This window comes from Gekko japonicus, unplaced genomic scaffold (assembly GCF_001447785.1).
Source record: "Gekko japonicus isolate JY-2015 unplaced genomic scaffold, Gekko_japonicus_V1.1 scaffold137, whole genome shotgun sequence".
Taxonomy (NCBI): Eukaryota; Metazoa; Chordata; class Lepidosauria; order Squamata; family Gekkonidae; genus Gekko; species Gekko japonicus.
Genome location: NW_015174276.1, coordinates 1,788,122 through 1,805,466, shown reverse-complemented (window position 1 = coordinate 1,805,466; position 17,345 = coordinate 1,788,122). Strand labels below are relative to the sequence as shown.

At 45.5% G+C, this 17,345-nt stretch overlaps 1 protein-coding gene across 2 annotated transcripts in view; it reads left to right on the top strand.

The window, feature by feature from the left end:
• Positions 1–17,345, top strand: part of TANGO2 (transport and golgi organization 2 homolog) — a 116,702-nt gene that overhangs the window by 37,420 nt on the left and 61,937 nt on the right. For both annotated transcript variants that reach the window (XM_015423785.1, XM_015423786.1), the window contains exon 3: positions 12,435–12,523. In XM_015423785.1, coding sequence (XP_015279271.1) covers positions 12,435–12,523 — 89 coding nt within the window. The remainder of the gene's footprint in view (positions 1–12,434; positions 12,524–17,345) is intronic.

The window sequence follows — 17,345 nt, the reverse complement described above, 5'->3', positions numbered from 1 at the left end:
TTCTCGGGTGGGCTTCAGGTGCTGGTTAGACCTCTGTCAGGCCAAACCAGCACTTGAATTATCCAAGATTTGGGATCCCTCAGCCTAGCTACTGTTTTTAGAAAGCTTTTAGGGGTTTGGGGGGAGATCTGGTAGTTTATATTAATCATTCTCTCATAATTTTCTCCGGTTTAAGGAGACCCTTGTTGGCCATGGAGCCATTGTTCTTGATGAACCTGTTCTGTATTCACATTTGGTTTGAGATCTGCAGGTACCTCCGAACTCATAAAAGGAGGCTGTGGAGAGAGAAAGCTTTCAGCAAATAGAATCTGCAAAAAGCTTCACATTCTGATGCTAATCACTATAGAAACAGTCAGTGCAATGCCAGAGAGAAGTCACAGCGAAACATGTGTCTGTTTTTACAAAGCACTATAAATATCCTTTCAAGTCAGAGGTCAATAAGATGGTGCTAGCAGGCAAAGGAAGGAAACTGACAGCAGGAGCCCAAAGTGGATATTCCGCTCTGTGAAAACTGCACAAAGTTTTCCACCATTCCATAGTAAATTCAGTCTCTTCTGGGGTTTTCAGATGCAAAGGGACTTCAGCATCATGCATTTAATTGATGGTGCAAGGTTCTGAAATTAAAATGGTTCCAAAATACCTGTAAGAGATGCATGGGCCTTATTTCTTCTCCAGTGAGTGCTCAGCCTTCCTTATAGTCCAACTCACACAGCCATACAGTACTACTGGGAATACCATTGCTTTGACCATACGGACTTTAGTTGGCAGGGTGATGTCTCTACTTTTTAATATGCTGTCTAGGTTTGCCATCGCTTTCCTCCCAAGGAGCAGGCGTCTTTTGATTTCATGGCTGCAGTCACCGTCTGCAGTGATCTTGGATCCCAGGAATGTGAATTCTGTCATTGCTTCCATGACTTCCCCTAGTACTTGCCAATGAGTGATGGGACCGGATGCCATGATCTCAGTTTTCTTGATGTTGGTTGTATGGAAGGAGCAGCTGTTTTTGAGAAGTGACTCAAGGTGTTCTCTAATGTTGTTCGTGTTTTGTATTCCGCGGTTCCAACAGTGCTGTTTTTAGTTGTGATAATCAGCCTTGAGGCTCGGGGAGATATACATCAACAGCTCTAAACTGGTCTGCTGCAGAAAGAAGGCAAAATGTTATATTTGTTGACCGTTCAAATTACGGGGGATCAGGATCTTTCTACTTTGGACAAAACTCCCTGTGTTTTCCCCAGTAGCAACTTGTGGGGGGTGATTTGCCTTGGGGACACCCCATCTCTACCACAGCTGCTTTGAGATAATAATGAGATCCAATCATATATCTCCATCACTGTGTTTTGTCCCTGGGGGCCCTCCTCCTAATGTAGGCATATTATACCAGGCAGTATATCTTGTATTTAGAAGTCAGGTATATGAGATCACTGTAGATGAGATTATATTGCATATATGTTTTCACATTGTGTATAAATGGCCTTGTTGAAATGAGCGTGTAGAAACATTCATAGAGGGCCCCCCCCCCTTTTTGTGATACAAATTGCTATTTTTTGTAAATACAGGTTTTGGATTTCAAAGCCGTAATCTCATCATCTTTTTATGGCGCTGAATTATATCACAGGAAATTGCTTCGATGGAATGACTTCTCATGTTTCCATCTCTCTGCCCCCACATTAAGAAGTTACATAAATCTTAACACCGTTGAGGTTATGGAGCTATTTTTAGGGTTCTATATAATTTATCTAGAGAGGGTTCTTGCTGCTGCTGCTGCTTTCTGATATGGTCATTTTATGGAATAGAATTAAGGTAGTTTCAATTAACAGTGTATGTTAAGGGGCTGGGTGGGGAAATGGAATGCCAGGCTTAAAGAGGTTTTCTCTCTAAATTGTATTGCAGCTGGCAGACGCTCAGCACTTAAATGCTATATCTAACTGATCTGAATTTCTGGGTCTTCCAAAGGGAGGGGTACAAGGTACCTACATTCCAATTCATAACATGAAATGTGGCCCTAGCGAGCTTGACAGTTTTTGGTTGCAATTTGAAGCACAAATCTACTTCCCACCAGCCTTTCCTGAGCTGTGGGAATTCATGTTGATATGGCATTGCCATACTTGTATGAACAGACCCCCACCCCCACCCCCAGTTTTCCTTTCTGTGCAAGCTTGTTCAGGGAAATCCAACCTATTGGATTATCTGTCTGTCACTAAGACGTGTAGAGAAGGGGGCAAACACCACCCCCTGCCAATGCTCCCTCTAAGCTGTGGAGTCCTGTGAGCAAAAAATTCTACTTTGGGGGGGTACTGCATAAATTAGTTTGCTCTGGAGCCATCCTTCCTGAGCTAAGACAAAAAGGTGTGAGCCAGAGGCTAAAAAACTGTGAGCTAGCTCACACTAACTCTGCTTAGAAGCTACACTGCCCCCTGCTATTTCTGCTGATGCAAACGGCACAGAAGGGAAGCCAGAAGCCACCCACCCACCGCGCAGCACCCTAGAGCCAAACAAAGCACTGTTAGGATACCCTGTTCTTCTGTGCAACAGTGAGTTGGGATGAGCACACATGTACCAACCCATGAAAGATGTATTGTCTAGTTTGGGCCTCACTCTTTCTGTGAGGTTTTCTTTGTTCTACAGGTACGGTTTCAGTGTTGTGCGAGTAGATTTGTTTTTTGAAAGGCCAGTCTCTTACAGCAACACACAGGTAAGCTGCATTTCTGTGGCCTGTGGGACTGGCCAGTAATTACTGCCTAAATCAGGGCAAGCAGATATCTTGGGGAGGAGGGGGGGGGGAGAGCCAGAGCCAGATTTATGGATGAGCTAAACTACAATTAGCTCACATTAATATGAGTCTCTAAACAAGAAGGCCAAGAAAATCACACTCTCACACACAGATACCAGCCTAAGCCCTCAATTGCCATCTGCCCAGGTTCAAGCTGACTAGGAGTCTGGGGTCAGCATCCTCATCTTTACTGCAGGAGGCCAGGGATCCCCAGGAAAATCAGGCCCCACTAGCAGGAACAACTGGCCCAGTTACCGCAAGCTGCATTGAGGGCCATGCCAGAGACCAGCAGCCAGGAAATGCTCAGCCAGCCAGCAGGGACACATAGGCCCAAAAGATCAATGAGCCGGGTGCCAACACCATGCCAAGCAAAGTCCCCATTGACAGCTCGGTCCAGGGGAGGAGTGCCCAGTGGCAGGCCAACTCAGGCTACACCACAGCTGCCGCCACTTCAAGGACCAAATGTGGCAGGGAGAGAAGAACAAGAGATTGGATTTATACTCCGCCCTTCACTCAGTCTCTCAGAGCAGCTTACAAACTCCTTTCCCTTCCCCTCCCCTCCCCACAACAGACACCCTGTGAGGTAGACAGGACTGAGAACTGTCCTTGAGAGAACAGCTGTGCCAGAACTATGGCTTGCCCAAGGTCATCCAGCACCTGCAAGTGGAGGAGTGGGGAATCAAACCCAGTTCTCCCAGATTAGAGTCCGCGCACTTAACCACTCAATTCATATGCAGGTCTGCTGAAGCCCCCACCAGAGCCGGCACAGCTCTTGGGGCCCAGGGAGGTCCTAGTGGATGGGCAGGATTTGGACCTCTTAGGCCTGCCTGGGCCAGATCGACAGCCCTATAAGGAAATTTGGGGGAGAGGGGAGGTAGGCCAGTCAGCCCAGGCCGGGGAGCCATTGGCCGGGAATCCTGCCATTTCCCAGGCCCAGGTACGGGCGGAAGAGGGAATGGTAGAGCCAGGAGTTGTCCCTCCCCCAGGGAATCATTTAAGTGGCTCTTCCTGGAGCAGCCAGGGAGGAAGGGCCAGATCCATTCTCAGGCAGTGGGGAATAGGTAGCTGGCTGGCAAGAGGGAGGGAACACCTTTCCCGGTTCTGAGACTTTCCCTAACCCAACAAAAACAGACCCTGGAAGGCGCAACAGCCCCGAATCCTGACCCAACTCTTGCTGAGCCTGACACTGTGCTACAGATTTGTAGTTTCATTGTTTCTTCTGTGATAATAATGTCGTGTTTGTCATATAGAGCTTTCGTTGTCATTGGCATTGTCATATCGTAATCCAGCCCCGGAGGGCAACAGAAGGCCACCCCTCCGTGTTGGAACACCTGTTCTGCATGCAGAAAATTCCAGCTCAGGCCTCAGCACTTCCAGAGTGAGGACTGCAGATCTGGGAACAGCGCCTCTCTGACAGAGAACCTGGAGGGCTGCTGCCAGTCAGAGTAGAGAACACTGAGCTAGAGGGATCGCCGATCTGTGTGTGAGGCAGCTGGGTATGTTTATATAGAAGAATATGCCTCAGATGTAGCACTAACAGGAACAAATGGCACATGAAAGTCTGTGGCAGCTTGTGTGAACTGAAACCCCCATCAGTAGAATTGTACCGTGCACAGGAACAAATGGCACATGAAAGTCTGTGTAAACTGAACCCCCCATCAGTAGAATTGTACCATATAGCCACAGATGTATGCTGTCCAAACTGTTCAGAAGCGTGCAAGTGTTGCAGATTTTCCTGTTTATGTAAGCCAAATGGCACAAGCGTGTAGAAACAAAAGCAGCTATCTAGGAGATAACCTCGAACACATCAAAACACAAAGGTTAAGTGGGTTCAGTTCAGAACTCAAGGGTTGAAGAGTTTAGAGGCGTATTTCTGTGCTCTTTATAGAATTATTAAATATTCTGCAAAATGTTAAGGCTGGTCGCTCCAACGAAGGCGACATCACAACATTAACCCGCCTTTCCGCTCTCATTTGTTTGTCTCTGCATTCCCGCTTTCCTGGATTAAGTAGATTTGACACACAGAAGTTATTTTGGAATAATGCATTCTTCCATTGATGCGTTTGGACAGAGCATGAAGAAAAATAATCTAACAAACATGATGAATCGTCTCATGGGGGGAGAGGGGGGTGATGAGACAGATCGGAGAGCTCTGAACCTTCTGTGCTGCTAGGAATGGTTTTTTTGGTGGGGAAATAGATGCCACGGTCTGAGTTCTGGTTGGCATGGCTGGCTGATAAGCAACTGGCAGCCTTTGCTTCTGCTGTAGGAGCACGGGCCTTAGATCAGAACACAAATGGACCACAGCTCCAGTGTCCCTGGGATTTTGCTGTGCTTAAGGGTCTCCCTGTTGTAGGACTCCTTCTAGAGTCTTTTTTAAAAGTAGCACACTCTATATACACCAACAGCTGGGCACCCTTTCACCAATAGCATTCATGCAGAGTTCCAGCAAAGGGATTGGTGGGTGCTCTTCAGGCAGTTGACCAGATTTCAAGTCCCCTGGGTGGGCAGAAACTGTACAGCATGACAGCCATTCAGTGTTCCCTGCACAGATTTGGTGCAAAACCCAGCCAGTCCAGGGAAATGTGGAAGGGGGCATTCACATTGGTTAGGTTGGCCTCAACTGCAGTTGTGAGTGTTTGGAGACTTCCCTTTGAAAGACTGCATCTGGGGGGGAAATGAAGATGACAATTCAGATGCTATATCTGGAATTCCATCCCATCTTCACCTTGTAGGTAGATGAAGATGGGGCATTGGAACCTGATTGGTACCTACCAGAGACCACCCTCTTCCTCTTTCCTTTGGGCCAGGGGGGTAGAGATCCCTTATACCAAGGAGCATCTTGTCTGTCCTTCTCTGTATTCTTCTTCAGTCTTACCTAGAGTGTTGGGCTTGAATTATAAGGAAAAGTGGTACAGGAGTTCCTTACCTTAGCTGCAGATCTTCTTGGGAAAAGCACTAGCCATAACTCACCGTATCACTGCATTTGCAGCCCGGGCTGGGAGGGAGCCCAGGAAGATGGTTGCTGCTGCTGGCCAGCCAGCCAGCTGGCATGAGGCTGCTTGCTTCCAGCAGGTGCCCCAATTTAGACTCACATAGCTTGAGACAGCCCAGGAATGGCAGGGGCAGCAAAAGGCGGGCTTGTGACACCCAAGCCGTTTTCCACCCTCCCAGAATATTCAAAGCGCAGTGGTGAGGCAAGCAACCCGGCGTTTTTTTCTCCAGCTTGGGAAAATCCTACCCCCGTAATGAACATCGAAATTAAATCCTACCAGAATCCACCCACCCAGCCAGCATTTTACTTTGGAGATATTTTTGCGTGGGGGGAGAGAAAGGGGAATAACTCTACAGTCGGAGGTGGTCAGTATTGGCAAATCAAGCTGTAATTGAGATTAAAGATACTCTGCTGAATGTAAAACTGGTTTAGATCATTGATTAGAAATGTTGTAGCCAAAGTCTTCTTTTGCCATGAATTAATGTCAGCTTTATGGGCTCTTCTAGATCATCAAAATTACTTCATAATGACCAAATATATTAGAACTAATTGGCTTAAGAAAGTAGACTGTGTTGGAGGTCACACTTAAATGCAAGAATCACTGTTTCTTGACGAACTTCGTGCAATAAGCCTGGGTACTTTTTGACGTATACTTGATTGCTCAGTCTCAGAAAAGGCAGAATTGAGCCTCTAGCTCATGTGTTTGTTAGTAAAGTGAACAAACCTCACTCTTCGTAGGGGGGTCCACGTTGAGCAGAAATGTTGCATTTTAAACTTCAGTCATATAATTGGAACTCAGTGGTATCCCTCAGCACTCAAGTTGTACTCCAGTGAGGTTGAGGACTTCATAATCTCCCAGTTGGACTAGTGAAATGCAGTCTGCGTGTGGTGTTCTTGGAGACTGTTCAAAGTTTCGGTTGGTCCAGGTTGATTTCTAGTATTAACCACAGGAAGGTATATAATCCTGATGTTGTAGTAGCTCTACTGATGGCCTGTAGCCTTCCAGGCTAAATTTGTGTAAACTGTTAGAGCTTGAGCCCATAGTATTTAAGGGAGTATCTTCCCCATGTGCCTTCCTGCTGTTTAAAAATGAGCACAGAGAACCTCCTAATAATTTCCTTTTTCCTTAGATTTCCAGCCTCTGCAGCAAGGGTTTCATCTATAGTCGTCCCCACATTGTAGAATCATCTGCCCTTTGAACTTCATCAGATGCAAGACTATGGTCCTTTTAATCAGGCCCCAAAGAACTATTTATTGACCGAGGCTGTGTTCACTTATTGTTGATTATAATGGTTGGAGCAGTTTTGCTTACCTTAGTGATATGGACCTGTATCTAATCACACAGTTTTGAAGAATTAATGGCATAGGAAGAAGGGGGCAGCAGTTTCTGCCGATGCCCCCTACTTCGCCCTTAATACTGTTGTCCACAAAGTTTATGAATGGCAGGTTGCGCTCACTGATACTCTTGACATTTTGTGTTGTTTTAATTACTCTTCACCCCACGGACTATTGAATGGAAAGGTGGGTAAATCTGCCAACTTTACCGGAGGGTTCATATGGTCTCTCCATCTCAATGGAAGCTTCCAGGTCAGTCGGGCTTGACTGTCACCCCCAAGTAGGGATTATAACTTCCATTCGTCTGGGGTGGAAATTCCAGAAGAGAATGTCGCCGCCATTGTTTATGTTGTCCGGCTCTAGAGCAGAGTTGTGTGACTGAGGGCTGATGATATGCAGGAGGAGGGATCCGTGGGCTGCATGTCAGTCTCTCTGACATACTGGGTTGGATCCAGACTAAACTGGCAATTTCCCTTCCTACAGTTCACCCCCATCGTGGCATTATTCAGGGTTTCCTTTCCCCCAGGAGCATTATTTTGCGGAGATGGGTGGGCTTCAGTGGGAGAAGGAAGCAGGGAAGTTTCATCCTGTCACTGGAAGATTTAGCCAGGATCACATCATCGCACGAAGCTGAATCAGACCCTTGGTCCATCAGGGTCAGTACTATCTACTTAGACTGGCAGCATCTCTCCAGGGTCTCAGGCTGAGGTCTTTCACATCACCTACAACCTGGTCATTTTTGAACTGGAGATTCCAGGGATTGAACCTGGGACGTTCTGCACGCCAAGCAGATGCTGTAGCACAGGGCCATGGTCCCTTCCCATCCCGCTGTCGTCCAGTTGCTGCTGGTTCTGTTCCTGGTGCACTAAATTATGCTGATAGCCTGCTAGACTCCCTGATGATAAAGAGCAGGTGTTTCCTTTATTTAGATTATGTATGGGCTGCTTCTCCCAGAAGATGCTCAAAGCAGTGTACAATGCAGTATGAAAAATAAAATACACTTAGAAACAATGAAAGAACAAGATCTAATAGAAATAAGCGCCAGCAGCAGGAGTAAAGAACATTAAAATCCCTCAAGCCAGCAGTCAATCAAATAAATAGAGTTAAAACAATTTAACAGCAGTAAAACAACAAGCATTCACGGAAACAAATCGAACAGCTGTCAGTAAAACTCTCCAAGGCATCAAAGACCCAGAGCAGAAACAAAACACAGGCGTTAACATAGTTTAAAAAAACCCGCCTAGACAAATAAATAAGCCATGGGTGTCAGGTGATAATATAAGAGTAGGTGCCAGGGGAACTGCTGGAAGAAAGCCATTCCATAGTCATAGAAAGGATCTGAATGTAGTTACTTCTCACATAAGAACCATGCTGGATGAGACCAGTGGTCCTTTTTTGTGCAGCATCCTGTTTCAAACAATGGCTGACAGTTGGCTCATAGAGCCAATAAAGAGGGCATAGAAGCAAAGGCCTCCCCCTGATGTTGCCTCCTTCCCAGCACTGGTATTCGGAGATTTACTGACTTTGGGTGTGGAAGTTCCCATTAGTCCCATGACTAATATACTTCCTAATATAAAGTAGCAGATTGTTTCAGAAAGTGGTAGCACACAGAGCAAGTCCTCAGATGTCTGTTTTAATTAGCAGGCATGTGGGAGACACATGGGAGTAGGTAGTCCTTGAAGTGTATAGGTGGTTAAGAGTGTGGACTCCTATCTGGGAGAACCGGGTTTGATTCCCCAGTCCTCCACATATAGCTGCTGGTGTGACCTTGGGTCAGTCACAAGTTCTCTCAGCTCTCTCAGACCCACCTACCTCACAGGGATGGAGACTGTAAACCGCTCTGAGACACCTTCGGGTAGTGAAGGGCAGAGTATAAATCCAATCTCCTCTTCTTCTCTTCTATTTAAATATATATCAGTGCGCACTAATACGTTCTGAATAGCTGTTTACTATTAAGAAGAAGAGAAGAAGAGATTGGATTTATACCCCACTCTTCACTACCCAAAGGAGTCTCAGAGCGGCTTACAATCCCTTTCCCTTCTCCTTCTCACAACAGACACCCTGTGAGGTAGGTGGGACTGAGAGACCTTTTTCGAGAACTGCCCTTGAGAGAACAGCTCTGAAAGAACTTGTGACTGACCCAAGGCCACACCAGCAGCTGCATGCGGAGGAGTGGAGAATCAAACCCGGTTCTCCCAGATTAGAGTCCACACTTTTAACCACTACACCAAGCTGGCTATTAAGAAACATGAGACATGATTTCCGTTTGTCAGTGCTGCTGCAGTGGCAATATATGTATGCATAGCAAAAACATTTTAAAGTAGATATGGTAGAAGTTTTATGAACTTCTCAAAACTCAGTGCAGCGTGAATATTTGTCAGAAGCTTGATGGTATATATTCTGTGGGTGTATGCTTTCTATTGTTTGATAAATAATTTTTTTTAATGATATATATTCTGGCAGGCATTCTCGTGAGCAGGCAAAGCTTTCCCCTTTGCTTTAATAGCCAAGTGGAACTTGGAACTCAAAGGCCAGAAAGCCAAAGTGTATGCATTGTGCATTCCTTTGAGGCATCTGGCTCTTATTGACTCCTCCTGTGCCATTATCTTTCTGGGTCTCCACATTCACAGGTTCCATTTCCCCTTTAAACCGTGGGGAAGCATGACCCTTTTGCTTCTAGACAATCCTGCATTTGCAGCCGTGAATTGAATTGCTGCGTGAGCCAGACCCACATTGCTTTTAAACAGATAAATCTAAAGAGAGAGGACATATCCAGCACAAACTTTGCAGCCTGCCCTTTTTTGCTTGCACACTAGATTGTGGCACGGCATGACAAAGGGAATGGAGGGAAAGAAGTAAAGGGCACAGGGGTAGAACACAGGCAAAGGGGGCTGTGCTAGCTCAGGCTTCACTTCAGCTTGGGAAAGGGGCTAACTGCAAATCAGGCACGGTTGAGATCTCCCATCCTGAAAAGGCAAAATTCCAATATGCACAGCCCTGGTTTGAACCATGGGTAGGTGGGGATTGTAAGAGAGGGTTCAGTCCTTCAGTCCCTCTGCACAGTTTCACTAATAGAAAACACTTCTACTATGTAGTGCTGTTAGCTCTTCAGAGGAGAAAAGGCAGGTCCTTTTAAAACGATAACACTTTCCCCTTTAAAGGGAGCTGTTGCATGATTTTGCTAAGGCAGTAATAATGTGTAGTGCTTTAGCAAAACCATGCAGAAGTTGAAGTGTTAAACTCCTTCCTGCAGTCCAAATCAAGGGCCATGCAATGTGTAATGTACCATATAAGGATGAACTGAGGTCTATGATCTTGGTCATACTGGGTTCTCAACCTTCCTAATGCCGCGACCCTTTAATACAGTTCCTCATGTTGTGGTGACCCCCAACCATAAAATTATTTTCATTGCTACTTCATAACTGTCATTTTACTACTGTTATGAATCGTAATGTAAATATCTGATATGCAGGATTTGGCGAGACTTGGCAGCCCTATCCTAAGACCATCGAAAATTTGTGTTTTCCAATGGTCTTGGGCGACCCCTGTGAAAGGGTCGTTCGACCCTCAAAGGGGTCGCGACCCACAGGTTGAGAACCGCTGCCCTAGATGGTGAAGCTTTCATGGAAAAGAGAAGGTTTTTTTGGGGGGAGGGGCGCTCTGCATGGTCTGGGCAATGAGACGGGTGATCCTGACAAATGGTGTGTGGGGGGGTCTGTTTTCAGTGTCTGCATTACAGATAGAGCTGGCTTCAGAACTGCACTACATAGCTTAGACCCAGCGGAAGAATGACTCCTGCCAGATATGAAGAACAGTGCATTTCATCCAGCAGTGTGTTTTGAATTAGATTTTCTGTTTCCTACTGGCTGGTTATTGTGGCATTTAGTGGATTTTCCTGTTGTTTTATCAGTGGCAGAAACCAAACCCTCATTCAGTATTCAGATGTTGCAGAATTCCTCTCTGTGGGCTTTTCCACAGGCTCGACTTTCTCTTGGTTTTCTTGGCAGTCAACCCATAAACATTGGAATTGGTTTGGGAACAGTCCTCCTGCATTTTCACAGTTGTAGAATTAGTTTATTTTCCTCTACATGTGTCTTAAATGATCAGGATTTTCAGGGGAAGGTGCTGTCATCATCTGTGGTGTCATCAGTAGCATCACAGCACATGTCCCTTTTTTAACGAAGCACTCAAATATTGATGTATTGATATACCATTGTAATGATAGGTTAGACAGGTTCTCTGGACTCTCAGCTTTCATTTTTATTTTAAAAAGTCTCTAGCCTTTTCCATTGTGAAGATATGTCTTTTCCCTTACATCTCCATGGGGGAGAGGGCTGGAGACTGACTGAATGTGGAATGTGGAAACTCCCATGTGAGCTAGCTCACAGTTTTTTAGCCTCCAGCTCACCTATTTTTGTCTTAGCTCAGGAAGGATGGCTCCAGAGCAAACTAATTTATGCGGTAGCCAAATCACTTGCTCACAACTTTAATGCCAGCAGCTCACAAAGTAGAATTTTTGCTCACAAGACTTCACAGCTTAGAGGGAACATTGCCCATAACCTTCAGGAGAAGGTCCCCGGGTTCTCTGTTGCAGCCGGCTCCTACCCAAGATCTGGAGATTCAGCTGGATGCGGACACCCAGTGGACCCTGTTGCCACCAGTCCCCCCCCAAAAAAAAACCCCTGCTGCATTATCAAAGGAGGTGGAGAGCCAGGGTTGAAGCCTGGACTTAGGTAAATAAGTCCCAAGGTAGCCCAAAGTGTTCCCTACTCTAGCTGCACAAAGAAGGAAGGTGCTACTTCTTAAGGCCTGGAAAGACTGGGGATGTACTCTCCCTTCAGGAAGCGTTGGGGACTAGTGATTGCTGAGCTGAATCTCCACCATTGCTGGTTCCACAGTTCTCCAGATCAGCTTGTGCTCGTGCTGGACAGCTCCCTGTTTCAAAGGCTCCAGCTCTTCCACTGAGCATCACTGGCCTGATCTCAGCTGCCTGGTTTAGACCTGTGCCCTTTTCTCCGGCCGACTGGGTAGAGAACGCGAAACACATAGGGGGGCAGTATAGCTGAATAAAATAAATGTTTCTTTCCACTGGACCATTGTTCTTCTTGTTCGGGGTTGTTGTTGTTGTTTTTTGCTCCAGGTAGCGCGTGGGACAAGAGAACATTCTGTCAGTTATATTTCCCTCTGCTCTTTTAAACATGCAAGAAGTAAAGCTGGAGACATGATTTTCTATATTATTGAAGGGCCCTTTTTAATACAGAAGCTCTAATAGGTCAAAAACACTTTGTATCTTCATCATCTAAGCAACCACATTCCCCTGTGCTTTTTCTGCAGGCTTATCCTAGCAGCGAATAGAGATGAATTTTATCTAAGACCATCAAAATCGGCAGACTTCTGGGATGGCAGCAACGAGATCCTTAGCGGTATGTCATTCTTCCCCTGAATACGTTTTTCCTCTTTTCTTTCTCCCCCATCAGTTCTGAGAGAAGCTATCAGAATATGTGCCGACCATCTGTTGAAGAAAAAGTCGTATGTTAGCCGTAGCTGCCGTTTTCTGAAATGTTATCTTTATCGTGGTTGTGAAGTTTATCTGCTGCTTTATGTAGCAGTAATTCTGACATCTGAGATCAAGGAGTGCGGACTCCGATTAAATACCTTAGGAAAAGATTCTCATCTCTCATAAATGTGATGTGATGACCCACTGCTCAAATATTTGGGAAATGGGTGTCAGGAAAGGCCTTTCTCTACGTGAGACCCTGGAGAGCTGCTGCCAGCAATGTTCTCTCTAAGCTGTGAGCAAAACTTCTACCTTGCGAGCTACTGGCATTAAAGTTGTGAGCGAGCAATTTGGCTACTGCCTACATTAGTTTTCTCTGGAGCCATCCTTTCTGAGCTGAGTCAAAAATGTGTGAGCCAGAGGCTAAAAAATGGTGAGCTAGCTCACACTAACTCAGCTTAGAGAGAACACTGGCTGCCAGTTGGAGATAAAGAGCCAGATGGACTAATGATTAAGGGACTTGGATCAATGGACTAACAGTGCTGCCTTAAGCAGAGTTACACTCTTCTAAGTTCATTGACTTCAGTGGAATTAGAAGGGTGTAACTATGTTGAGGACTGCACTGTATGAAGCACTTCTTATGGGGAGGGGCCATAAACCAGGGCTCGCATGTACATGTTTTGCATGTAGAAGGTCCCAGGTTCTGTCTCAGGTGAAAGGGTAGCTGGTGTATAGAAGGACCTTCCTCTGCCTGAGCCCTTGAAGATCTACTGCTAAGGCCTTTAAGGTTTGATGGCCCAGTGGTCTCACTTTGTATAAGACATTTTCATATGTGCATATATGCACAGTACACGGTTTGGGCAGGAAAATCAGAAAGATGCTCTTTTTAAAAGTTTGCATGTGAGTCCAGCTTCCTCCTTTAATAGTACAGGAATTGATGAATAGTTAATTAGCTGTGGTCAGAAGGTAAGAGCTTCTGGAGCTTGTCATTTTTACTAATAAAACGTGGTGTTTTACTAATAAAATGTGGTGTTTTGATGGAAAGTGCCATGAAGTCGCAGCCAACGTACGGTGACCCTGTGGGGTTTTCAGGGCAAGAGATTAACAGAGGTGGCTTGCCATTGCCTGCTTCTGCACAGGAAATCTGGACTCCTTGACGGTCTCCTATCCAAGTACTAACTAGGGCTGACCCTGCTTAGCTTCCAAGATCTAAAGAGATCAGGCTAGCCTGGGCCATCCAGGTCAGGACAATGCAGAAATTACTCTTCACCATGTTACGTACAGCCCATGCCCCTGAGCAGTGCCTACTGGGCATTGAAGCTTCCTAATCAATATCCATCTGATATAGTAGGCTCTGTCTCACCAAAGTCTAAGTGTCAAAAACTCTGTTTTGCCAGTCGGTGTGGTGTATCAGGACAGGGGCGTAGTTCATCGACGGTCTTGAGACATTAGTCACCTGGAGAAGCTGGTAAACCCTAAATGGTGGCTCTCTCCTTGGGCAGTCCACCCTGTTGCCTTCGTCACGGGGAGGTCCTCTTGGACAGTGACCCTGCCCTGTTTTTATTCTAGTGTTCTTCCTTCACATGAGTCCTCTGCCCCAGCCAAGGGCCGTGCTGTCCCAGGCTGACATTCCAAACTTCATTTGCTCCATGTGCTCCTGTTTCCTTTGGGCTGTGTTGGGCTACCTCCTGCCATGGAAATACGCTACCATGTTAAAGAACTTGATGGCTACCAGTGTGCAACACATATTTAGTCCAATTATACCTTTCCTGTGTACTATAAATAAAGCCCCCAAGATGCCTAACAAGTTCCTGGTAGGCCTGCCACTTGATTAACAACCTTTTAATTGATTAACCGTGTGCCTCTTCATTGACTAGGTAGTCACATAACTTTGCATATGAATAAACAATGGTTCCCAAGGAAAGGGCATCTTTTGCTTTCCTAGCAGGCAATCTCAAAAGAGGCATTCTGTGCAAGAGAGGAAGAGGAGCATCTTTCCTAAAGGCATTCCTCTTCCAAGGATTCCGATGAATTTGTCTTATTCAGAACACTTTTAACCTGCTTCTCTCTGTATAACAGGAACCCAGAGTGGCTTACAATGTACAAAGCATACAAAAGGCAATCAGTTTCACGGATATGTAAAATAAATAACTTTCACAGATGCTTCTTGCCGTTAAGGCAGAGCTGGTGGCAACAGCTCTGCTCTTGGTAAAACGATCTCCCTGTGAGCGGGCGGGCACTTCCTTCCCTCCTAGAAGGCAGCTTCCTGAAAAGTTCCAGGGGCTGGGGGGGGGGGGGGTTAAGAGCAGATGGTAGCAGCTCTGCCCTTGATACTCACTTCCTAGGCAGGTATGTACTAACATTAAAAATAACTGTTTTTAAGAAAACTGCTGGCCTATGGAAAGTGGGTGCCTTTCTATCAATCAAAAGACTTGTTGGTTCAGTTTTGCAGACTTTACTTCTTAGCCTCCTGCCTGGTAACTTGTAAAAGTTACCCAGCGTGTTGTCCACTTCCTTCTTTGTTTAAAGATTTATCTTTCATCTGCGTAACTTTACGACCCTCATTGTGTGCATAAATAAAAATGAGACTCGGGGACATGGAGCATTTTGCAAAGACTGTTCTCTTGTGCTTGATGTTGTTGTCGTTGGCAGGGAGAATTGCGAGGATAAATCACACTGTCTGCACTGCAGCTCCTTTTGCGTTCTGAAATTCCGGCTCTCAGTTCACATTCTCAGCATATCTATTTCTCCTTTTATATGGATGCACGGAGGAACATGCTGTGTGCTTTGTGCCAAAAAAACTTAATTTAAACCGTGTCAGCCTGCAAAACAGGGAGATACTTAACCGCCGTTTTGATGTGGTGTTATCTTTCTACTTTTATCTGCATGGTTGTATGAAGCAAGATTGTATTGAATTAAAAATATTCTCAAGGGCTTCTAGTCGTTTGGTTTCATTTATTATGTGTGTAAGCCTACGTAATAATGCCCTCTTTCATGTCTCGACTGAAAACAGACAGAAGCAAACGCAGTCGAAATCTTGCATCTCTTATGACTTAATGCTGACCTCTTGATGCCTGCACTGGTGACACTTGCTGGCGACAGAGAGAGCCATGAGCATATGAAGTTGCCTTACACTGAGTCAGGACAGTGTTTGAGATAACTCTGCATGGGTCCCTCTGGCCAGGAGCAGCTGTCCAGTGTCTCAGGTAGAGAAAGGACTTTTCCAATACCCGCTGTCCAAATATCCTTAACTGGATATGCCAGGACTGCTGCTTCCATCCAGTGTAATTAATACTGAGCCAGATGTACCAATGTTTTTACTAAGTATAAAGCAGTTTCCTTTGATTCTGGAATATGATATAGGTATGTAACGAATGGCTTCTTCCTACCTTGTTTCTGTTCTCCGAGTGAAGTCCTCTTCACGAGCTTGTCATACATTATTGGTAACATCTAACATTTTTTGTCCTGATGTTTCTGTATGGCCCAAAAAGTATTTGCTTAGCCTTAGCCCAGACCAGAGCCTTCTCGACTCTGGCCCCGGCCTGGTGGAACGCTATTCCAGATGAGATCCGGGCCCTACGGGACCTAACACAGTTCCTCAGAGCCCGCAAGACAGAAATGTTTTGCCGGACATACGGTTGAGGCAGCGAAGTTTCCATTGAATTGGCCTCCCCTGGCCCAGCTTGGCTTAGCTCAGCCCTCTCTCTGCCTCTCACTTTGTCATTGAGAATTTTTTGGCAACACAGTGGCTGTACTATCTCATCTCTGATAGCTTATGTACTCTGTGCCTATATCGCCATCTGAATGTTTTTAGTTTAACGTGTTGTATTGATAGTTTGGTTTTAGTAATTAACTTCTGGTATTGTTTTTAACACTGTTGTTACCTGCCCTGAGCCTGCTGTGCAGGGGAGGGAGGGCTATAAGTCTGGTAAAGCCAATAAATAAAAGTTGAGTTTCCAGCCAATAGTGATGCAACACTGTTAGCCCAGGACTTTAGTCTGTAAGCAAATGAACCCTTTTTTTAAATACGGAGCATGTCAAATAATACAAAATAATATTGTGCAGTATATATGTTTTCTGTTGTGCTCTTTTCCCTATTAGGAAAGATTATCAGTGCCAGTGGTCTAGTATGCTGAAGTCCCAGTGTACTCTAAAGGAGATCCAATTATAAACACATCTAATCTATTTATTCACAAAGCCCAGAAATACCAACGTGAAGGTTGGGAATTGATCCGTTAGCAAGAAACTGGTTCAGCTTCTGGTATCGATGATATTTTATGGCAGCAAATCCTCCCAAGCACATTAATTCTAATAAATTAATAAGATCAGTCTATAATTGGAATGTTGCCGTGCCTCCGACTTGCTTCTGTGGCTTTGCGGAGCATTCCGTTTCTCCTTGCTGGTGTGTGCTTTGGCCTTTTAGGTTGTTCCAAGTGTTTTTCTAATTGTTTTGAAAGTGAGAGCTGTGTTGGCTCCCTCCTTGACGGGTCCCTTTCAATTTGAGGGTGTCTTTCTAAAAATAAAGGAAAGGGTTTGGTGAGAGCCAGCTTGGGTAGTGGTTAGGAGCGCGGACTCTAATCTGGGAGAAATGAGTTTGATTCCCCACTCCTCCACATGCAGCTGATGGGTGACCTTGGGCAAGCCACAGTACTCGTAGAGCTGTTCTCTCAAGAGCAATTCTCAAAGAGCTCTTTCAGCCCCACCTACCTCACAGGATGTCTGTTGTGGGGAGGGGGAGGGAAAGGAGT